The following is a 20,394-nucleotide window of genomic DNA, read 5'->3' as shown; positions in this document are numbered from 1 at the left end:
GGTTCATTGGTCTGAAGGTTCTATGGCACAAAAAAAGTTTCAGTGTTTCAAATGTTCATTAACTCCAAGAGTCATCAATCCGAAATAGAGGTTTAATGTACTGATGCATGATGATGTAGTTGTCCCAAGGTGCGATAGTCCGAAGGTTGAAATGAATGGAAATACTGAATGCATTCGTAACTGTGACTAATGTACGTTCGGACCAACTAACCTCTTGTTGTCACAAACCTTCGAACTTTTGAACCTTACACCACTTTCATCGGAAGTTATGAAACCTCGGATCATTTAATATTCGGACTATTGAACCCATTTTGTTTTCGAACTTGCAAACCTTCGGAACAATGGAATATTGGGCTAAATACGTTTGGAAGATATAGCTCTTGTCCATAAAAGAGTTATGACGTACCAAACGTCGGACGAATGAAACTTCGGAACATCGAGGAGATACAAGTCAATATAACGCACAGCTAATCTTTGTACTGGTAGTATTGTTAAAATGTGCCGGTACTGATTACACCACAATGCCAGCAAAGTATATTCATTGCATACGTTTGGTCAAGCATTACATGTGACGGAATTTACAATATTTAGAATATAAACTTAACTCACTGGAAAGTCCAGCAAAAAGAAACGAAACGCTAGAATTCTTCTATAACCTATTCCTGGACAAATCTGATTTTCCTCATTCCACAAGGTAAAGACATGCATTTAAGAAATAATATTTTATATAAGTCGCCATTTTCTACAATTAAAAATGGAACATTAAGGTGATGATTTAAAACAAAGTAAAGATTAAATTTGAATGTACAAAATTTTATTTTTGTTTAACAAATGTATCATGCATACAAAAAATTGCCATGCGTAAATTACCTATTATACAATATATTTACAATGTAAGATATCCAATACACATTGCAATGTAAGATGCATATTGCAATGTAAGATATCCAATGCATATTGCATTGTAACATGTCCAATATACATTGCAGAGTAAGATATCCAATACACATTGCAGTGTAAGATATCCAATACACCTTGCAATGTAAGATATCCATTACGCATTGCAATCGATGATATCCAATACACATTACAATGTAAAATATCCAATACACATTGCATTGTAAGATATCCAATACACATTGCAGTGTAAGATATCCGATACACATTGTAATTGATGATATCCAATACACATTGCAATGTAAGATATCCATTACACATTGCAATCGATGATATCCAATACACATTACAATGTAAGATATCCAATACACATTGCAGTGTAAGATATCCAATACACATTGCAGTGTAAGATATCCATTACACATTGCAATCGATGATATCCAATACACATTGCAATGTAAGATATCCATTACACATTGCAATCAATGATATCCAATACACAACACAATGCAAGATATCCAATACACATTGCAATCGATGATATCCCATACACATTGCAATGTAAGATATCCATTACACATTGCAATCAATGATATCCAATACACAACACAATGCAAGATATCCAATACACATTGCAATCGATGATATCCTATACACATTACATTGTATGGTATACAGAACGCATTGAAATGTAAGATAATCAATACACATTGCAACGTAAGATATCCAGTACACATTGCAATGTAAGATATTCAATACATATTACATTGTAAAATGTCCAAATCACATTGCCTTAGAATATATCCAATACACATTGCAATCTAAGGTATCATATACACATTACACATTTAGATTTCTAATACACATTGCAATCTAAGATATTCAATACACATTACATTGTAAGATATCCAATACACACTGCAACGGAAGATATTCAATACATATTACAATGCAAGATATCCTATACACTTTGCAAAGTAAAACGTCCAAGACACTTTGCAATGTCAGATATCCAATACACATCGCAATGTAAGATATCCGATACACATCAGGTTTCATTCATAGTAAAATAAAATAATGATAATTAATATTAATATCAAATATTTGCGAAAAAGAAGGAAAAATGTTACAAATTCTAACGCATAGTGTCGGACGTCTTGTTGTGCAATTGACATAGAATAAAATATTACATGAGCTTGCATGTGATAAAATTATATAAACACCTGAAATATGATAATGATCAATAATTTACATTTTTAAAATAATACACATATCATCAATGATTGACAATATATACTAATAAAATGCTTTCTGGTGAAAAATATGGCTAAATCTGTTGATTTTTTAATAAAAATTCTACTATAAAACAAATGCAGTTTTGTCTATTGGAACATTATTTGTACCAATCCTAAAGGCGTTCAAGCTGCGAAACTGTCCGTCGAATAAGCTACAAACATGTCTGTCAAATAAGCTACAAAACTGTCTGTCAAATAAGCTACGAACATGTCTGTCGAATAAGCTACAAAACTGTCTGTCAAATAAGCCATGAAATTGTTACATCTGATCAGTGAAGCAGTTGTTTCTGATGAAGGCAGTGTGATATTGCCGAACATTTCAAATTCCAAGATATGTAAGCTCCGAGTTAGGGAACATCTAATAATCAAGTTAACAAATCTTTTCGTATTTTCTGTAATGGAAGCTATGTATGTCTGGTGCAGTAACATCTTTGTACAAGATTAATAGCCCTTCGTTACAGAAAACCTTCTTTCAAATTTAGTCAAATTATACTTAGTGGTTTTTTAAACGTTGTTCCAAGGATATTTTATTTTTAGCAATTGTGGCTTTTTTATAGCAAATCTGTATACCTTTCTTTAAAAAAAAAAGATAAATCCCTTAATACCAGAAACCCGTTTACCAATTTCTGACTAGATATTTGTTAGACGTGATTCAATTCTGTTCAGCAGTTTTGGAACGTTGTTTAAAGATTGTTTTTAGAAACAGTGACAACATTTGAGTGTGGACCATGCAAACGTGAAAGCTCTAAATGCCATGATGCTATCAAAATTTGTAAAATTAGGTTGATTCTTTTGAAAAGACGAGTGTATTTTCCATAGCGGTGTCTCATTTATGATGTTCTTTATATGAAGTTGGTGTTCAATGGAGTCTACTAGTACTAATCTCATTGTATCTGCTATTCATTATTATTCAGAAACTATATAGCTCTTGAGTCTGAGCTTATGTTTTGAGCAATCACCGGTGATATTAATCTGAGACGTGTTTTGTTTGGCTGATAACTGAAACAAATTATATTATTTACTCATTGACCTTGAACTTATTATGAGTTGTAGATCTTTTTCCTTTCCAAACTGCGAGCCATGTACACATTTTGGAAAGCAAGAGTCGTTCTGCCGAAACGAAACTGGTAAAAGATTAAAATATAACACCAGAATAAAATATGCTCTGTGTTAACGCAGAGGTTAAATATCTGAGCGATTAATACATACAGAAATATGCAATGATGTCAGACATTATTTACTGAACTTATGTCTAAAGAAACAATGATTTCAAAATTTACAAACAGAGCTCCTGAGCGAGAACTTCCACAACCATTTTAAAAATTGTCAAAAGGATTTGTCGCCATGACGACGGTCTCATCTAAATAAATGGGTCTGTGTTGGGAACACGTGTAGTGATTTTCCCTAAATTTGCCCTTGTCTCAAGATTCAAGGATTGTTCGTTTGCATCTGTACTGGCCATCCATTTTAGTGTTATTTTGTACCGGCTAGGTTCATGAATTGGTTGACCAAAAATTCAAATTCCAACTGGCCGCTTGAATTCACCTGGCACTTCCTCACTATCTAAACCACAAGTTACAGACTTGAGTTTGCAATCAGGTTCAAGCGTCTCGTCTGAAACATATATGTCCGCATCCCCGTGTAGAGACTCCATCTCAATATAAATGTGTCCTTGTACAGAGAGCCTGTAATATGTAATGTTTTCTGCAGGCACTGTGTCTTCCAATGTTCGACACTTCAGCACCAAGGCAGAATATCAAGTCCAAAATCAGCAGGGGAAAAAAATGTATGTCCCTTAAAGCCATCACAATCTGTAATTAATTCACACAGCTGTAAAAGAAATAAAGACCATTTTAAATTATTTTGATCAAACTCATTAAGAATGTCGTTCATTTCGAACTTAGAATCTGAAAGTTGGAACAGTAGCAATAGCGGATATATATATATATATATATATATATATATATATATATATATATATATATATATATATATATATATATATATATATATATATATATATATATATATATATATATATATATATATATATATATATATATATATATATATATATATATAACACTCATATTTTTATCTCTGTGTGTTACAGCTACCAAATAAAAGGTTGCGGGTTCGAAACTCGCGGCGGCATCTCACATTTTAATACTTTTTGTGTTTTTATGTTCAATTTTTACAACTCGCTCATCCCAATTATTTTTAAAATTATTTTTGCGTTTTTAAACATGTCTGGAGATTGGCAGTTTATAGTGATGTCTAGTACTCCGACATCATGCCGCTGACATGTAGCATCATGTTCCACCCAGTCACAGTATCCTGACACCAGGTCGACCAGTCCTATCACTGTCCTCTTATTGCTGAGCATTAATCGAGGCAACAGATAGTACCATTTTAGAAGTCTTTGGTATCATTCGGGCGGCGTTCGTAGCGGCGACCTTCCGCATCCTAGAGGAGCTGCGATAAAAATAGATTAAGATGGCGGCAGTAATGGCCATATTGGGGGCCCCGAGTGGTCTAAAGCGCTCTCCGTTACGGATCACTGCCATCCCACCTCTGTTTGCGTGGGTTCGAGTCTAGGATTCGGCCAATGTGGGTATGTGAGAAAGCTTGGCAGTAGCTTCTCGTGGGTCGGTGGTTCTTCACGGGTTTTTCCTCCGGCATTAATACTGCCGCCATGCATAGCCTATCGTGTGCTGCAAAATAGCGTTAAACCCAACAACAACAAATGGCCCTATTGTGCATCAGATAAGTACCACTTTTATTTGGTACCAACAAAACATCATATTAAATCTTTCCGTGAAAATCTCATGTTAGTTTCACCGTCCATACAGGAGGGGTAGCGATAACAAGATTTTCAAAATGGCCGCTGTGGCATTCAAAGTGGGTGTCTGAGCAGTATCATTTTCATTTTGGACCCATTCACAATGGATGAAAGTTTGTGTAATGTTTCAAAGAAATCCTCCGAGAAGGATGAGTAGCGATAACAGCTGTCATACTAAAGACCGCAAAGTCAGCAAACGGCGCTGCAAGGGCAGACAACTCCGTGGCCTTAGATGAGCGAAACTTAAAGAACAGTCTTAAAGAACAAGGTCATAGTGACTTCTTACAGTATTACGCCAGGCACATAATTACGTTATTTCCAGCGACGAATACCAACTTTGGACAAACAACAACAACAATGAAAGCATGAATAGATTAAAAGTAAAACTGAACGGGAGACCCATACAAACTGATGGAGTAGTTGAAAGCTATTCGAAACAATTAAAGTACATATGGTGGACATAAGAAGGGCATTATATGGGACAGGCAAGTTTTTTGTGAACACGCGATATTCGAAATTTAAAATTGCAAAACATTCTTGGACCTCGAAGACAGAAGAAGAAAAACATTAACACTTAAATAAATTCTTAAGTGCAAGCACTACAAGTGTTTCAGGACTAATATCCTTGGATATAAAGACCCGAAGGTAGTCCAGAAGCCAAATCAAATGACACAATGCGGGTCTACAAAGACACGAAGCAAGTGAATCCATGCAGCACATGTGAACAATAAAGGTAACAAGCGTGAAAAAAATTGGAGGTATGGCCTATTATTTCCAATGCATATTTTGTGAGTTACTTGTACAATTTTGTAAACAGAGTTGTTTAAACAAATTTTTAAATAATGTTCATCGAAAAATGTACATGTACATACATTGACTTTTATATGCATTGATTGCATTATATTTATGATGAAAAAGTTACTTACATGTTCAGTGAAACAAATGTTGTCAATTACGTCTGATACTTAACAAATGTTGCCAATTACGTCTGATACTTAACAAATGTTGCCAAATACGTCTGATACTCAACATATGTTGCCAATTACGTCTGATACTCAACAAATGTTGCCAATTACGTCTGACACTTAGCAAATGTCGCGATGCAGCTAGGATACGAAACTGTCTCCACAGTAGAAAATCCTTAGTTACACTTTCAATTTTTTTTTACAAAAAAGAGTCGTTTACTATTTCATTTGTGCAACTGCGCCATCATCGTGTTCCATGTCCCGAATTCGAAAGCAGGAGGGCTGTGCATCTATTTCAGGAAATATTAGTCAATCAATAGCAGGGAGGCAAGAGAATCAGAACTATTGTATTGATGTTTTTATTTTATAATAATTTATCTGCCTTATGTTGTATAGAATCTGCCTGTGTTATATATATATATATATATATATATATATATATATATATATATATATATATATATATATATATATATATATATATATATATATATATATATATATATATATATGTATGTATGTATGTATGTGTGTGTGTGTGTGTGCGTGTTATTTGACATATATTAAAGTTATGCATTATATCACTTTCATATTATTCTTCTTATTATTATTATTCTCACAACAAGATATATTTTAATACAATTATTAAATCTGTCTTTGTCACATTGTTGGGTTACGTAACTGTCAAACTCTATCTGCCAATGTTCTATTAAAAATTTATATTTGACTGATGCAGTACGATAATGTTATAATATTACTGTGTATATCTGAATTATAGCATTATTTTTTTTAAAAAAACTAGTTAATAAACGTTATTAACAATTGTCGGCATATATCATAACGAGATAGAAAGGGAGACAACTAAGGGTATGTATGAACCAATTTTACTTTCAACTAACATTAAAACACCCTTTTTAACATTTTTAATTGGAAAATTTTCAAAAAATAAAGTTGATATGTACAAATAAAACAAAAATAAACAGACTTTGTCCGACTTTGCGGTGTTTAATACGACCCCGATAACAGTCTGTCCTAACAGATGGACTGACGAAGGAAAAAATACCATCCAATAAGCTCGTCTGGTTTATGACCACTGGAGCGAAATCATGAGTGTAAGTTCATCAGTTAATTAATTAAAAAAATTTATTGATTTAGCGGCATAATATTTTGGGGAACATTTATATATATTAATCTACACAACTTCAAAACCATCATACGTTTAAAATCAATTATGTTGCAATTTATTCTGAGTCAAGCCTCTATTCAATAAAATTGAATGGACTATTATTGAAAACCTCATGTCAATGTATCCATTCCTTTACACAGAGGGGTAAAATGATTATCAAAATGTTTGCCATGATGTTAATATTGGAAATCAGAATGGCACCTTTTTTTCATACTTAAACCCAGTTATTATAAAGTCTTTTAGTGAAAACTATGTTAATGTGGACATCCATTCCGGAGGAGCAGCAATAACAATTTATTTAAAAATGGTGGATGTCAGATTGGCACTATTAGTAAGTGGTGTCGATATAAAGTTTAATTAGGTATCTATTTATTATTATGGCTAACACAGAATGGTCTAGTAAAAGCTGGATTTATATCAAACAGATTGTCCACACTTATTTCCATAAAAATAAAGAAAGAATATTATTTACCCGTTATTCGGTAACTTTCTTCGAGGTAGCAGCTGAAAAGAAAACTACTGTATTCTCACCCTCTCTTGCATTAGTAAACTACTTCAGACTGAAAAATCAATTTATTTTAAAGTATTTGTTTTATTACCACGCTTAAATCTTTATTTACATATTGTAAGTGTTCAGATGGGTAAACTTGACCCAATCACTATCGACACTTGGAATCTTCACAATTAAAAAATACTGATGAAAAATAGCTCGGTGACAAAATTTTAATGGCTGCTTTTTTGTGGAATGTAAAGTTAAGCTTTTCAAAAGTGTCAAAAAACTAGTCTGAAATGAAAATCGCTACTGATGCATCTGGACACACATCTTGCAATTAAAACAATGTTATGTTGTTGCAATGAGAACGTATCTCTAGAAAACCATACATCAATAATGTAGCCGACATAAATATATGCAATCTTTCTGTGAAGACCAACTTTAAAACGAACAGGTTTTTACCCTCACCCTCCCAATGCAAAGAAAAATTGGACCTCAAGATATAAAAAAGTAAAATATCTGCATGCCTAAACATTTATTTAAAATTCTATGACACGAGGTGAACTTGGGGGTAAAAAGGGCTATAATAATACAAAATTATTTTAGCTGGCTAGGTATTCTTTAAACAACTTCACTCTACACTCATGAACTCAAACTGTACATCGGGACTCCAACTTCTATGACAATATAATAAAAGCATGAATGTAAAAAAAAATTGTTTATCATTGTCAATCAATGCAATCAGGTAGACTGTGATTTCAGCCGGGCCTGAACCTGATACCTAGAAGTTGCCAAGCTCCGTTTTATTGTCCGTATCCTCCTCCATAGCTGCCTCCACCACCACCACCACCATAATTGGTGTTGTACGGCTGACTTTTCAGAGAATAGCCACCTCCTTTAACGGATCCGCCTCCATAGCTGTTTCCATAATTCTGGCCAAAGCCTGAACCACCCCAATTATCACCGCCACTACTGCTGTAACTATCGCCATATCCACCTCCTCCTCCACTGTAGCTACCACCTGTTCCAAAGCCACCACGTCCTCGTCCTCTTCCCATGCCTCCACCACAAACCCCTCCTCTGCCAGGAAGTCCACGTGCGGTCTTTTCCTGAGCTTTTCTAACCTCTACCATATTCCCCTTTATATCATGCCTCTTTTTGAGCACTGCTTTGTCGACACTGTCATAGTCTTTGAATGTGATAAAGCAGAATCCCTTCCTTTTGCCAGTGGACTTGTCTGTAATTACGTGAATTGTCTCTATCTCTCCGAATTCAATGAAAACGTCTTTCAGGTCGTCTTCTGAGATTTGATCCTTCAGTCCTCCACAAAACATCTTTGTTACCGACACTTTGGAATCATCAGTGCCCGACTCGTTCCTTGGCATAGCCCTTTTAGTTTCCACTTCACGGCCGTCAATATTGTGTGGACGATGAGCTTGAGCTTCGTCAACTTCTTTGGCGTTTTTGTAAGTAATGAAACCAAAGCCTCGTGACCTCTTTGTGTTTGGATCCTTCATCACAACACAATCAACAATCTCGCCCCATTGTCCAAAATGCTCTTTAAGTGTTTCTTCTGATGTTTCATAACTTAGACCACCGACAAATATTTTTCGGAACATTTCTGATTCTGGATTATCATCATCATTTCGTCTGCTGCGACCACTTCCTCGGCCTCCGCCAAAACCACCACCTCTCTGAAAGCCTTGGTTGTACATTGTTGAACTTATAGACGACCCACGTGTTGTAATGCCGAATTGTTTTTTTTTCCACTATAATAAGTAAATCTAAATCAAATCTTTTGACTCAGTAACACTCACTGCTTTATGTTGCTACCTCTGTTGCTTGTTCTTTAATCAAGTGGCGGTTATTTCAGTCAAATTAAATAGTTTTTGGAGCGAACGCACTGACCCAACCGGCTTCTTCGTCTTACTGAAATGCAGATGGCGCTGACTATACACCCGTATATTAATATAATGTTATCACTTAGATATGCTGTAATCGGATGTAGATAATTGGCTTGTGTTACCGTATCGAAATAATTCAATTATACACAGTATTCAAAATAAATCCAACATTGACGCTGAGTAGGCACTTAATTAGGTTTTAACGGAAGTGCTCGCGGCATGGTTGTAACCATTGTTGATTGTTTACACCCTGGAGTAGGGCTTGTGGCATTTATGACGTTGAATGTTTGTTGATTTTACTTAATTGTGTAAGTAAAGTACAGGATTAAAAAAATAGCAAGACTGATATTTATTTCTTAACAATGCTGCCACATGTAAGCATTTGCTAAGATTTTAATTGATATATATATATTTTCCAAAGAAAATCTCCAAATCTTATATTTCTTATTAAAATGTACAATTTATTAATTTGGTTAACACAAATGTTCACATGGCCCGCCTATAACAGAAGAAACAGTATAATCAAAAGACTTTGTAACGTACTCCGCATGGATAACTCGACATACAAGAACTTACCAGAAAAAGAAAGGGGAAACATACTAACCTAGATATACACGTATTTATGTCTATTCTGAATATATACCAACACTGGAAAACAATGGACATGAATATTCAGTCACTTACGAATTAAGTTAATGGCTTTAATTAATTTAAACGCGAAAACGACAAGCTTCGGTCGCAAACGAAAACTAAATAAAATAGATGTATAACATTCAGACCTACATCACTAGATCACCAAATACTATTCGGCGCGATTTGAGGAGAACAACCTTGTATCAACATTCCTGTCTGATTTCTTCACTTCAAACGTGGAGCACTTCTTCAGAATAATAAGTAAGCGATCTATTCAAAATTTCCAACAATGGAATCGGGATAAATATGTATTTCATTCATATTATTACGTTTGTGTTTGAAGCTTCAAACCCATTATGTAATAGAAAACCAGATTTAATACTGTAGTAGCGATTTATTTTGAAATGCATCTTCCCAGCAGTAGATATTGGACATCTGGGGATGTTGAATCAAATATACACCTTCTGTTAAGATGTCAAATAGATGCAGTTCTAAGACACCGCGTTATTTTCACACTACCATATCGACTTATAATCATGACATGGCAATTACTGGTGAATTTCAAGCATATATTTTTTTGGGGTAGTGTAAAGCTTAATGAATTGGTCAAAACGCTTATCATGTAGCAACCACACCTGTTCTCGTTATATAGCTCCCTTGTCTTGCTTGCATACACCAGTCCATATTCCATCACGACTGAGCACACATCATAAAACAAATGAAACAGCTGAGTCGGTGTTTTATGCACTTGTTTGTAGCAGATAGACTCGCATGACGGTATAGTAATTAATCTCAATCTATCTACACAGTCATTACGGATTCCTATGAAAGAAATCAAGGTGTATAGGATTAATGATAGAGCATTAGAAAGAACAGAAATTGCATATGGAAAGATGCATTCATTACACATACATGCATACATATATCAATCCATCCATCCGTCCATACATACATTCATGCACACATATATCCATCCATCCATCCATCCATCCATCCATACATGCATGCATGCATATATCCATCCATCCATGCATCCATCCATCCATCCATCCATCCATACATCCATGCATACATACATACATACCGCTTTGAATAAGCTCTGTACTAAATCTAGACATATTGCAATAATTTAAATTATTTGGGAAGATATTTTCTTTATTAAAAAATGTTTACATTAGAGCAATGGTTCCCAAACTTGTTCGGGCCACGGCCCCCTTGGTGATCCTCAGCGTCCTCTACCTTACCCCGTAAAAGCATTATTCAGCATTAGCGCCACCCCCACCCCCATAATTACACCGACCCCAGGGGGCGGTACCGCTAACTTTGGGAACCACTGCATTAGAGTATAGTTATTTTGAAATGACATCGCTAATGGTAATCACGGTGACATCCAAAAATGTATTCTGCAAACGACTTCTTAAATTGATAATAGAACTCATTTACATGGGCTACCATAATTTTATACGATTTTTTGCTTCTTGTATGTAACACGAATATCCAAAAGTTAGTAAAATGCAAGGAAAAATATATTTGGGCAACACAGCGACAGTTTTAATACCACAAAGGCCTTTACAATTTAGCATATTATCATGATTAATGGGATAAGGAACGGTAGGAAAATAGTAAAGGTCGAAATATCCGGAATATTCACGTTGTGTGACCTTTCCGGTGACGCAGAGATGTTTATCACACTTATACGATAAACATAATTTTAAAAAATCGCTAGTATGTTGCCTTAGGCGCATTCCATTGCAAATTCTAACAGCGGAACGTAATCTTGAAGCATAACGGCGTAATTACACATTTTGTCTTTGATAGTTTTGCACAATTAAGTACGAAGTTTTTGTTATCTATACCAAAGGCATCTTTAAGACAATATGATATAGACTCAGTCTATTCATCTATACTGATCAAGTTACAATGATCATGATGACCGCTTGGACAAGATAAATTAAATTATAATTTGATTTTGGTTTCTTTTCTCTGCATTGATTGACACAAAATAGCTATATTTACACTACGATAGACAAAAATTGAAATATTGAACATGTGAAGTGAACTGAAACTAAACCATCTGAGAAGAACATAGTGATCTAATCTTTCCACTCTGTTTGATTTCTTGTTTGTTGAAAAATGCGTTTACATACCAATAAGAAAGTTGTGGAAACCATGTATGGAATGTGAGAATGTTAAAAGTCCATTGTGTATTGTAACCTATGTTTGGCCCTAAGCAACTTTTATCAACTCTCTCTCTCTCTCTCTCTCTCTCTCTCTCTCTCTCTCTCTCTCTCCGATTTCATCGCTTATCTGGAGAAGAAACTTAACAACACGACAAAAAATATTAAGTAAGTACCTCTTTTTCTTCTTTGTCTTATTTGCTTCTTACTTGTATTGTGTGTGTTGTTTTCTCTCTCCTCCTCATGATCGCCATTGTCACTGCTTTTCGCGTTCCTATTTGTCCGTCCTCTTCTCTCCCACTATAAATGTTCCTTCCACTTCTCTTATTTCCAGACCATTTCTACAACAAATGCCACACCTACTGTTAGAACTTCCCGTCCGACTCCTTCTCTTCCCGTCCTCCTCCTCCTCCTGCCTATGTTACTACTTGTACAACTCGCATAACGTCAGCAGCTGCTACCTAATCATATTTAATTACGACCTCTTTGATATTGTACCTTTTATTGGATGAATAGTTCCCAAGAAAATGACCGCTACCTTTATATCATTTTTTTTCCGTTGACAACGTTTAAGAATCTCCATCTACATACATACATGCATACATACATACATGCATACATACATACATACATACATACATGCATACATACATACATACATACATGAACGCACGCACGCACGCACGCACGCACGCACACACACACACATACACATACATACATACATACATACATACACGTTTATCATAGCTATACTTCTCGAACTTTAGCTTTGATCAAATTAGCTTGTATATTTTTCCCCTTGAAAATCTCCATTATTAAACGTAAATCAATCAGCTTTGAGCCAAATTATATTTTTATGACTTTTAGTTTGTTCTGCTAGCGGTATTATGGGTACAAAGCTTCTAAGATATAATATACATATGGTTTTAGTTTATTTCTCATTGAAAACAGAACAATGTAGGTTAAGGATAGGACAAATAGTTGTTCAGGACACACGGTACTAATTATGTGGAAAAATGGGAACCAGCCTGGATATGAATCAACATAAAATAGAGTTTATATTGGTTTGACTCACGAGGATTGGTTAATAGTGTAAATTATGTTTTAGGGAAAAGAATCTTTTGAGAGCGTATCCTAGCTGTAAGTGGCAAAAATAGAGACATTGTTTTATTGATGGAATTTCAGTCCTTTAACAGACTTGAGTTTGGAACACTCATTACTAAAATTAGCACCTGACTTCTTGGTGCGGAATTGAAAACACATGTTTTAAACACATGCAGGTCCCGAAAATGCCGCGGCTCATATCCTTTCCTCTACACAGAAGCTGACATCCAGGTTTCATCTATGCTGATAAATATAGGTTTGATCATGAGCACTCAGAATTTTTGTTATTGAATTTTAATATCATGGTGTTTGCATAGGTTTACTATTGGAACTGAATTAGTACCGTGAGCCCTTCAAAAACTGATGTAACTATTAAGGGACATAACTCAAACAAAACACCAGTAGTCTCGTATGACCATTACATGATTATCGCTCTTACTTGCGGGAATTTCCACTATTATATTTTAGAATTTCCCTTCCGCAATGGTCTGTATACATTTTTTTCTTAGATCACAAATACTATGTACGAGATCAATATATGCGTGATTATCGAAGACTCGTGGAGTATCAAGATGGGATTGAATCAGTGCCTATGTGAATTTTCGACAATTGAACAGTCGGGGGGGGGGGGGGGGGAAGCGATTAATTATATCGGAGGAAATGTATAAATATCAGCTGGTATGCGGGGGGGGGGGGAGGGATCAAGCAGAATAGAAATCACTGCGTGATATCAGCTTAGTTACTGACCATGAATTATGTAAATGAGACTATCAACTAACGGTGCGTTGTTTTCACTATACGGAATACGAAAATCATGCAAATCTGGAAAAAAGAATGTTTGAAAAATAAAGATTTAAAAGAAAATTATTTAATACGTTCCAGACGTTTTAAAACGGAAATTGAAGTTGTAGGATGTACTTTTTGTCAGGATATTTTTTTAAAATAACGTTTCTTTGGAAACAAGTTCAAGATAGAAAAATATCGTTGTTTACTCAGTCTGTTTCATTTCAGTGAACATGTGTTTGATATCTATAGAAATGTTAATTGAGACACATGCCCGCATGTATAAAATACAATTTCCTTTTTGAAAAACACCTATGAAGCACGTGTCATATAGAGAAAACGACAAATTAAAAAAACAAATTCAGAGAAACGTATACCGTTCATTGTTACCACTGTAGTCGGTCCTTAAATTCAAGGATTTGCATTGTATTGCATTGGGATAGTGGTCAATACGTACAAGTGAAATCTCTCTCTCTCTCTCTCTCTCTCTCTCTCTCCCCCCCCCCCCTCCAATGTACTGGGTAAAAAAGACCGTGTTGGTCAGATTTATAATAAATATGAAAGAAAAACTGTCACACAACATTTCAAATCTGGTGTGAATCCATTATGTTTGCTGTATTTATATAGACGATGCAATTTGAAAACAAAATTTAACTAGCAAAGTTGAACGTTGATACTAGTAACTGCATCCTGATACAATGCTAGATACAGTGCAGAAATGTTATGTGATACATTCACTGGTCTTCGAATTGCTAGTCATGTTAGAACATGCAAAGACGAGATAAGAACAAAACTGACTGTATAGCAATGCCTGTAATATATGCATTGCATAACTTTGATCAAGTGTTGCACGTGACGGAAGTTCCAGAAGAACTATGAGCATAATTTAAGTCAAGGTTTTGGAAACTCCGTATAAATAGAAAGCAAAGCCAGAGGTTATTACCTAAGTTATTCCTTGATTGTCCATTTCGTACAAGTATATGCATTTGAAAAATACTTTTCCAGCAAATAATCGTCCCAGCTGTTCCCCCTCTCCCAATATAGACGGCAAAAGCAGTGAATTTAAGACGGAATTTTCTAGGCGCAGAGTTCATTCATTACATTATTCAATCCTGCAAAATACTTTGTTTCCAAGAAGAACAAAAATCGTGACATGGTGACCAATGAAAAATATGCACGTAACATTTCCCATACATGTGGTATATTGTCCCACCCAGTCACATTATCATGACACCAGGCCAACCAGTCCTAACACTAACCTCTTAATGCTGAGCGCCAAGCGGATAGTACCATTTTTATAAGTCTTTGGTTTGACTCGTCGGGGTTCGAATCCGCGACCTCCCGCATCCGAGGCGGACGCTCTAACAACGTAGACCACCGAGGACGTCATCAAGTTGGCAAGAGCCAAGGCAGAATGGATGGTCAGGGACACAAAAATCAGTGTGACGTTTTCTAGCATGACATTTATAGATACAGGACATATATCTGACAATATGAGGTTAGCCTACATTCATGGATTTTCATTGCCTGTGTTTCTTACGGCCTCCGCTGTCCTTGTATTTATCTGTCTCTAGTTAAACAAGACATAGTCCAAATTTGATTCACTTGATATTTCAGTATTATTCATCCCCCTCCCCGTAACCCAAAGTGCAACATATTGTTAAAGTATAAAGCATTTTATAAAGTGAAAGGTTAATACCTTACAGAATATTGAGATCCCTACATTACTCAGTGGATTACTAAAGAACATATATATATATATATATATATATATATATATATATATATATATATATATATATATATATCTGTGTGTGTGTGTGTGTGTGTGTGTTTTAACATAGAGTGCTCTTATACCTATTGTAACAAGGAACATCAACCTAGCGTACGAGCGTACCAACATGTGTTGTGGCTTGTCTCTGACCCTGGATTTTCCATACCTATAATCCGGAATTTCCCTGTGGTGATAAGCTACTTAAAACGTTATGTTTTGTCCTGTTGATTTTTTTAAAATAAGGGTCAGTTAAAATGTAAAGCTGGTAGAGTTGACAATATAAAAACTACTGCATGCATTTATCACATTCTCTCATCTAGTGAGGATTATCCAAGATCAGTTTTGGTTTGCTTCTTATTTTTAGGGTATATCAGCACAAGTAGGTTATCAAGTAGCGAGGCAATTAGAATAGAATGTCTTGCCCAAGGAAACACCGCAGTGGGAGAATAATCAAAATGTAGGATTCGAACCTACGTTATTTCAATCGCGAGTCCGACACGAAATTTCTACTGGCTCTATTCTACCTACCCGAGTCTGTAAGGGGTGCAAATCGGAGAAAAGAAAGTGTGAAAATACACGATCAGTTCCAAATTTGGAAATTTATGAAAACGTTTAAAATACTTAGAATGGTAAATAAGTGACACTGTGTATCGTGCTTTTCAGTTTGGATTTTCCAACACCAAAGTTGTCTTCTTTCGCAAATCTTTTATTATGAAGTTGGGGGAGGGTGAAGATAGGGTGTATATTTTATTTTTTCATCATGCAACCTGTTGATTTCATCGAGTTTGGCTTTCTCTTACTATTTATAGCATGTATGGCAATAAGCACGAGACACCGTTCTTGTATATAATTTGTTTGGTCAAAAATATCTAAAAATTCTCTTGTTCAAGTACACTAATGAAAGCACATACCATTTATTGAAAACTAATGTTTTAGAAACAATTATGAGGGTCGTTCACCGGTAACGTATAATCAATGTCTTGGTAATTCCTGGTGTACACGATTCCCCGCTGTAATTGCTATTAGCTCAAATCTCTTTAAGTCCAACGAAGAAATGTGTCTGCAATTTTTTTAAAATATGTTTATTTTTTCTTTATAATAATAATAATAAGAAGAAGAAGAAGAAGAAGAAGATTACAATGAAGAGAAGGTTACTGAAAAAAACAATTTAAGCGTTTTATGTAAATTTTAAGTCCTGGATAACCACGTAATGCCGTACATGATAATAATCATAATAATAATAATAATAATGAGGACTTTGTATAGCGCCTAATCTTTAGAAGCTCTAAGCGCTTTACAACATTAGACAACACCTATAAGATAAAAAAAACATATAATAATATTATTACAAAAACAAACACCATGAAATGAGAAAAAACATTAAAAAATAAAAAAACATGCTGAGAATATTTCAGGTAGAAAACATTATTAGATCTTTAAGTTTGTTCTTGCAGTCGAATAAGTGAGTTTTGAGAGCCCTCTTTAATGTAATCACTGTGTCTTTGTGTCTAAGTTCAGTGGGCAATTCATTCCACGTTGCTGGGCCTTGGTATGCAAAAGAACGCTGTCCATATGACTTTGTTTTCATAGTGGGAATAATGAGTATACGATTGTCAGAAGAGGAGCGTAAGTAACTTGCTGGTGTGTACACATGGGTGAGATCGGATAGGTATGTTAGACTAGAGTCCGACATACCTATGTAGCAAAGAGAACAAATTTTGTGTTTGATTCTGGATCGAATTGATAGCCAGTGTAGGGTAAAGAGCAGCGGGGAGGTGTGCTCTGATCGTGGTACTCTAAGTATGATCCGAGCAGCTGTGTTTTGAACTATTTGAAGCTTCTGGAGTAGATATTGAGATGAACCAGACAGAACTGAGTTACAATAGTCCAGTCTTGAAAGTACTAATGAACACACAAGTGTTTTAGTGGCATCAATCGAAAGATATTTGCGAATTGAGCTGATGTGTCTCAGCTCAAGATATGCAACCTTGCATATGTTCATGACATGTTGGTGCAATGTGAGAACACTGTCCAGAGTAACGCCTAGGTTTCGTACTGATTGTGTGAATTTAATGTTGGCGTTGCTGATATTTATTGCTTGAGGTAAAGGATGTGAATGAGAAAGTCTTTGTGTTGTAATCAATAAGACTGGCAAACATGAATGTCAAGAGAAAGTAACAAATTCTGTAACCTGAATCTTCGGACAAATGAACCTTGGGAACATCGAGGAGATACCAGCCAACATCTTGGTACTGCTAGCATTGTTATAAAATTCCGGTAGGAGTGTGTGTGTGATTTGGATTTTTAACGTAGCTTTAACAATTTTTCAGTCATATCGTTACGATATATCCAACGTGGCAGTTTATAGTGATGTCTAGCACTGGGGCATCATGCTTCAGACATGAAGCGCTATGTCCCACCCAGTCACAGTATCCTGACACCAGGCCGACCAGTCCTATCACTAACATCTTAATGCTGAGCGCCAAGCGAGGTAGCTGTTAGTACCATTTTATAAGTCTTTGGTATGACTCGGACGGGGATCGAACCCACGACCTCCCGCATGCGAGGCGGACGCTCTAACGACTAGGCCACCGGAGCGGTTGTGCCGGTATGAAATGTGAACGAAACTAAGCAACAATGCCGGCAAAATATATGCATTGCAAACATTTGATCAGGCATTACATGAGACACAATTTCCAGTATTTAGAATATAAATGAAACTCGAAAATCGCTGGAAAATCCTGCAAAAAGAAACCAAAGGCTATAATTGTAACATAACTTATTTCCGGACAAATCTGATTTTTCACATTCCACTAGGTAAATACATGTATGCAAGAAAGAGCGTTTTACACAAATCACCCCACCTCCCGCTAACAAAGGCACCACCTATTTTCTGTTCAAAATTTCTCCACTGTTAATAGTTGCGCCTTATGCAACTGGCAAAATTGGTTTTCCCCTAAAGGATAAAGAAATGTTAATATAGAAAGTGAAGGCGATGAATTTACGGAGGAAAAAGACAAAAACTGAGGTACCACTTCGTGGAATAGATGAAGGCGATGAATTTACGGAGGAAAAAGACAAAAACTGAGGTACCACTTCGTGGAATAGATGAAGGTAATGGTTGCGATCTCTAGTTTCGTATTTTGCATAGGGTTAGATTTTTTTTTAAAGAAACACAATTTCACCGGTTTTCCTCATTCGTTATACTGGCTGATTTTTCGAGCACATGGGATCAGTCATTTTGGTTCACTCTTTGCTTAGATCATGTACAGATTCTATAAGTATAATATCCCAAGAAATGTCAGCCACAATACCTGATAGTGATATAGAGGTATGCCAACATCCTGTCCACTGTGCGTGTTGCAAATCTCAATATCCCAGACGTTCATTACATCTGTGTAGCCATCCCCCTCTCCATAGTCAACGTAGTTATTATTATTGTACGATTTAATTTTTGTTGTGTGCCTGAAACATATAAGTCGCAGGCGTCAAAACACTCTCTCAGAAGTTCATACTATCTGTAGAGAGCCTCCCAATAGCAAATATGCGAATAAAGTCACACTAAGATATATTTCTGACATTTGGTTTTAATTTAGGTGTCTTTCTCAATCTGACAAATCTCAAACAAAAATACGTACCTTTGAGATCCCAATACCTTCCTATCCTACCATATATACATGTAGATCTTTCGTATCATTAAATGGTGTCGTTGTTGTTGTTGTTGTAGGGTTTAACGCCACTTTTCAGCACAAGATAGGCCATACATGGCGGCCAGTATTAATGGTGGAGGAAGAACCCGGAAAAAACCCGGAAAGAACCACCGACCCACGAGAAGCTACTGGCAAGCTTTCTCACATAACCACATTAGCCGAATCCGAGACTCTAACCGACGCGGACAGAGGTGAGATGGCAGTGATCCGTAACGGTGAGCGCTTTAGACCACTCGGCCACTCGGGGCCCCATTAAATGGTGTGTGTGTGTGTGTGTGTGTGTGCTTTATGAGTACATGTGAGTGTGTAAGTCACTGAAGTAAGGATAAATTGTAATGTACATATGCGTTCTATTACTGTTTTATCATTCTGTTTTTGAGGAATACTTGTAAGTTTGCAATACTGATTCAGAACCAAGTGTTATCATCAGAAAACCAAGTTATTATTATTAATGTTATTTAATTTTTAACTCGCAATCAGCTACTTCCTTCCTTTTTAAAAAATTAGTTTAAATCGTCATTAACAGCTGGTGATTATTAGCAACAAAAGGAACGTTTCAAAATTTAAATAAAATAGTTATTTTTTAAAATCTTTTAAGAATCAACATGGTCCCCAGCAAAAGTAAATC

The 20,394-nt window shown here is 35.6% G+C and overlaps 1 protein-coding gene and 1 long non-coding RNA gene across 3 annotated transcripts; both read right to left on the bottom strand.

Moving 5' to 3' along the window:
* Positions 1-843: 843 nt before the first annotated feature.
* Positions 844-20,182, bottom strand: LOC149798139 (uncharacterized). 2 transcript variants are annotated; one of them, XR_016421963.1, is made up of 4 exons: positions 19,695-20,182; positions 12,569-12,733; positions 10,851-11,037; positions 844-4,022 (listed from the first exon to the last, which is right to left on the bottom strand). It is a non-coding gene; the product is annotated as an uncharacterized LOC149798139 (long non-coding RNA). The 2 variants fall into 2 exon arrangements; XR_016421962.1 differs by having other exon boundaries at positions 12,602-12,733.
* Positions 8,003-9,599, bottom strand: LOC149798140 (heterogeneous nuclear ribonucleoproteins A2/B1-like). The gene has a single exon (XM_089963248.1). It carries the CDS (start codon positions 9,391-9,393, stop codon positions 8,482-8,484), a length of 912 nt encoding a protein of 303 aa, XP_089819374.1. The 5' UTR covers positions 9,394-9,599; the 3' UTR covers positions 8,003-8,481.
* Positions 20,183-20,394: the final 212 nt, after the last annotated feature.

Source organism: Sinohyriopsis cumingii, chromosome 6 (genome assembly GCF_028554795.1).
Source record: "Sinohyriopsis cumingii isolate HCF-2022 chromosome 6, ASM2855479v2, whole genome shotgun sequence".
Taxonomy (NCBI): domain Eukaryota; kingdom Metazoa; phylum Mollusca; class Bivalvia; order Unionida; family Unionidae; genus Sinohyriopsis; species Sinohyriopsis cumingii.
The sequence above is the reverse complement of the archived record's forward strand: the minus strand, read 5'-3'. Positions and strand labels throughout refer to the sequence as shown.